This window comes from Mustelus asterias, chromosome 10 (assembly GCF_964213995.1).
Source record: "Mustelus asterias chromosome 10, sMusAst1.hap1.1, whole genome shotgun sequence".
Lineage (NCBI taxonomy): Eukaryota > Metazoa > Chordata > Chondrichthyes > Carcharhiniformes > Triakidae > Mustelus > Mustelus asterias.
In genome coordinates, this window is record NC_135810.1 from 606,396 (window position 1) to 609,394 (window position 2,999).

The 2,999-nt window shown below is 54.7% G+C and overlaps 1 protein-coding gene across 1 annotated transcript; it reads right to left on the minus strand.

Moving 5' to 3' along the window:
• Nucleotides 1–702: 702 nt before the first annotated feature.
• Nucleotides 703–1,710, minus strand: LOC144499990 (transcription factor Sox-1a-like). Its single transcript, XM_078222726.1, has one exon. The coding sequence runs from the start codon at nucleotides 1,708–1,710 to the stop codon at nucleotides 703–705; it is 1,008 nt and encodes a 335-aa protein (XP_078078852.1).
• Nucleotides 1,711–2,999: the final 1,289 nt, after the last annotated feature.

The window sequence follows — 2,999 nt, forward strand, 5'->3', positions numbered from 1 at the left end:
TCACACACAACCGGCTCCCAGATGCAGCTTTTATCACTAAAGAATAATGTTCAGAAGCACATTTATGAAATAAATCAGGAAAAGTAGAAATACAAATTATGTACAGCGTTTTTTGTAAAATTTATTATTTTAACGGAGTTGTTTTGAGCAACGCAGAGGTTGGTCTGTGAAGAAAAGTATTTAGTAAACTATTTACATCGGCTGTCCAAATCCACCGTTACATTTTAGCATAAAAATGAGCCAATTATCTCCAAGATTTACAGAAAATCTGGTGATGGAAAAGGAGAAGTGTTTGAAATTCAGAAACTCGCCCAGGTCTCAGAGCTCAAGTGAAGGCAGTTTACAGTCTCATTAATAAAGTTGAGTATTTGCCTTTGGGAAGCCGCGGTGTGTGCGAGAGGGCAGATTTCAACCCCAGCTCTCCATGGGAAGGAATGGTGCACAGTGCGAGTGCGCCGGCTGGGCAAATTCCAACAGTTGACATTTAACACAGCCACGAATCTCCTTTCTCAATTGTCTGATATATGATAAATACTGTACAAAAGCCTCGGTAATAAAACATTTAAATTCTTTTTTAAAACATTATGTGCACTAGCTTCAGAATCAGTAACCTCCCAGAGTTCTCACAACGAACCACTTTACCTCTTTTTTACAAGAACATCAAAAAAAGTATTTTGAGTCCAAATTCCCGAGATTGGAGGGTCACATGTGAGTTAATGGGATTGTCCCGCTGACGGCCGTGCCGGGGTTTTGGTAGTGGGCGAGAGGGAGCAGTCTGTTCTGGGACGGATCCCCTCCCTCCCCTCCTGCCGGTAAATACATGCTGATCATCTCTCTCAGGTCTCCGGAGCAGGGGGCCCGCGAGTGTGAGCTGACCGGGGGACTGGGGGACGGTTCCGATTTGACCATTGAACCGAGCGAGAGGCCACTGGGCCCCTGGTGAGTGTAGCCGGAGGAGATGCTGTAGGAGGGGGAGCCAGTCATGTAGCCTTGTGTGCCAGGGATGGGGCTGTACTGCAGGGACATGTCGTAGCGGTGTAACTGCTGGGGGTGGTGATGGTGATGGTGACCACTTGCCCCGCCGGCTCCCCCGCCTCCTGGCCCGTTCCCGCCTCCGGTGGCTCCCCCGGCCGCCGCTAGTGCCGGGTGCTGGCTGTAAGCCAGTTGGTCTTGCATCATGACCGCCGCTGCCGCCGCCGCGGCCGCTGCCGAGCCCGGATAAGCGCCGTTCGCCCAGCCGTTCATGTGAGCGTACCCGGCCCCGTCCAGCCGCTGGTTCAATCCGGCGGGGGAGCTGAGCGGCCCGGGGCCAGGGGGTAGCAGAGCGGCGGGAAGGGAATATTTGTCCTTTTTCAGCAGGGTTTTGGTCTTGCGGCGGGGCCGGTATTTGTAATCCGGGTGTTCCTTCATGTGTAGAGCTCGCAGCCTCTTCGCCTCGTCTATAAAGGGTCGCTTCTCAGCCTCTGACATGAGCTTCCACTCGGCCCCCAGCCGCTTGCTGATCTCCGAGTTGTGCATCTTGGGGTTTTCCTGGGCCATTTTTCGGCGCTGCCCTCGGGACCACACCATAAAGGCATTCATGGGCCGCTTGACCCGCTCGCCACTCAGTTTGCCGTTGCTCCCCGGGGTGGACACGGGGGTACCGGCTGCCGGGGCGCTGATCTGGTGGCCCGGGCTTTGTAACTCGCTCTCCATCATCAGGCTGTACATTCAAGCGGTGCCCGGGACCGGGAGAGCAGCGGGGGAGAAGCCGGAGGCAGTGCGGCTCCCGGGACCGGGTCCCCGTTCTGATCCAAATCCAACTCACTCTGATTGCGGGAAGTTAGCGGGACGGAGCCGCTGTCTAATTTCTCACAGTTCACCGGAGCCGGTTATTCAAACAGCCCCACAGTCATCCGGTTTGAAACTAATTGGGAATAGCTCGGTTTGCACTCGGTGCAGAGTTCTGATCCGGTGCAGGTTTCTGGGTTCTGATCCGGTGCAAAGTTTGCAGTCGGTGCGGAGTTTGCAGTCGGTGTAGTGTTCTCGGTTCTGATCCGGTGCAGGTTTCTGATCCGGTGCAGAGTTTCTGGGTTTGCAGTCGGTGCAGAGTTTCTGGGTTCTGATCCGGTGCAGAGTTTGCAGTCGGTGCGGAGTTTGCAGTCGGTGTAGTGGTCTCGGTTCTGATCCGGTGCAGGTTTCTGATCCGGTGCAGAGTTTGCAGTCGGTGCAGAGTTTCTGGGTTCTGATCCGGTGCAGAGTTTGCAGTCGGTGTAGACTTTCTGGGTTCTGATCCGGTGCAGGTTTCTGATCCGGTGCAGAGTTTCTGGGTTTGCAGTCGGTGCAGAGTTTCTGGGTTCTGATCCGGTGCAGAGTTTGCAGGCGGTGCAGGGTTGTGATCCGGTGCAGGGTACTCTGTTTGCAGGCGGTGCAGGGTTGTGATCCGGTGCAGGGTACTCTGTTTGCAGGCGGTGCAGGGTTGTGGGGTTGCAGCTGATTTGTCTATGCCTTGGGTTGCATGTGGGAGCGGCTCGGGAAGAGAAAGGGCCCGGGGGATGTAGATTGAGAATCATTAAATGAGTTTACAGGAACCAATGGGCTGGGGCTCTGGGTGAGGTTTACTTGAATAGTTGTGACGTAGGCGGGGAGAGAACCGCATTAATTAGGCAAATGAAGAGGCGTGGCCTAATGCCCAGAGCCCTGCCCGGGGGGTGGTGGGCAGTGTGCGCTCCCCAGTCTGACAGCCCATTAGCACCTACAGGGTGAGCTTTGTGTGGGCTCCCAGCCCCGGGCCGGTTACCTGGGCAGAGCCCGGGCACCCTGGCTCCAGTTGGCAGCAGGATATGTCCGATGATGCTCGGGGCGTCTCCCCAAAGCCTGATTCGCGCTTTGTGCCGGTATTTGGTTAATAATAATGTTGGGTTTCACAGTCACAAGCCCAGCGCTGAGTGAAACGAACAACGATCCTCTCCTGAAGGAATTATGGACAGTATTTTCCAAGTTAACCATCCCTTTATCCA

Excerpts from the sequence above, each read along its gene's own strand:
- LOC144499990 (XM_078222726.1), bottom strand. The coding sequence starts at position 1,710 with ATGTACAGCCTGATGATGGAGAGCGAGTTACAAAGCCCGGGCCACCAG.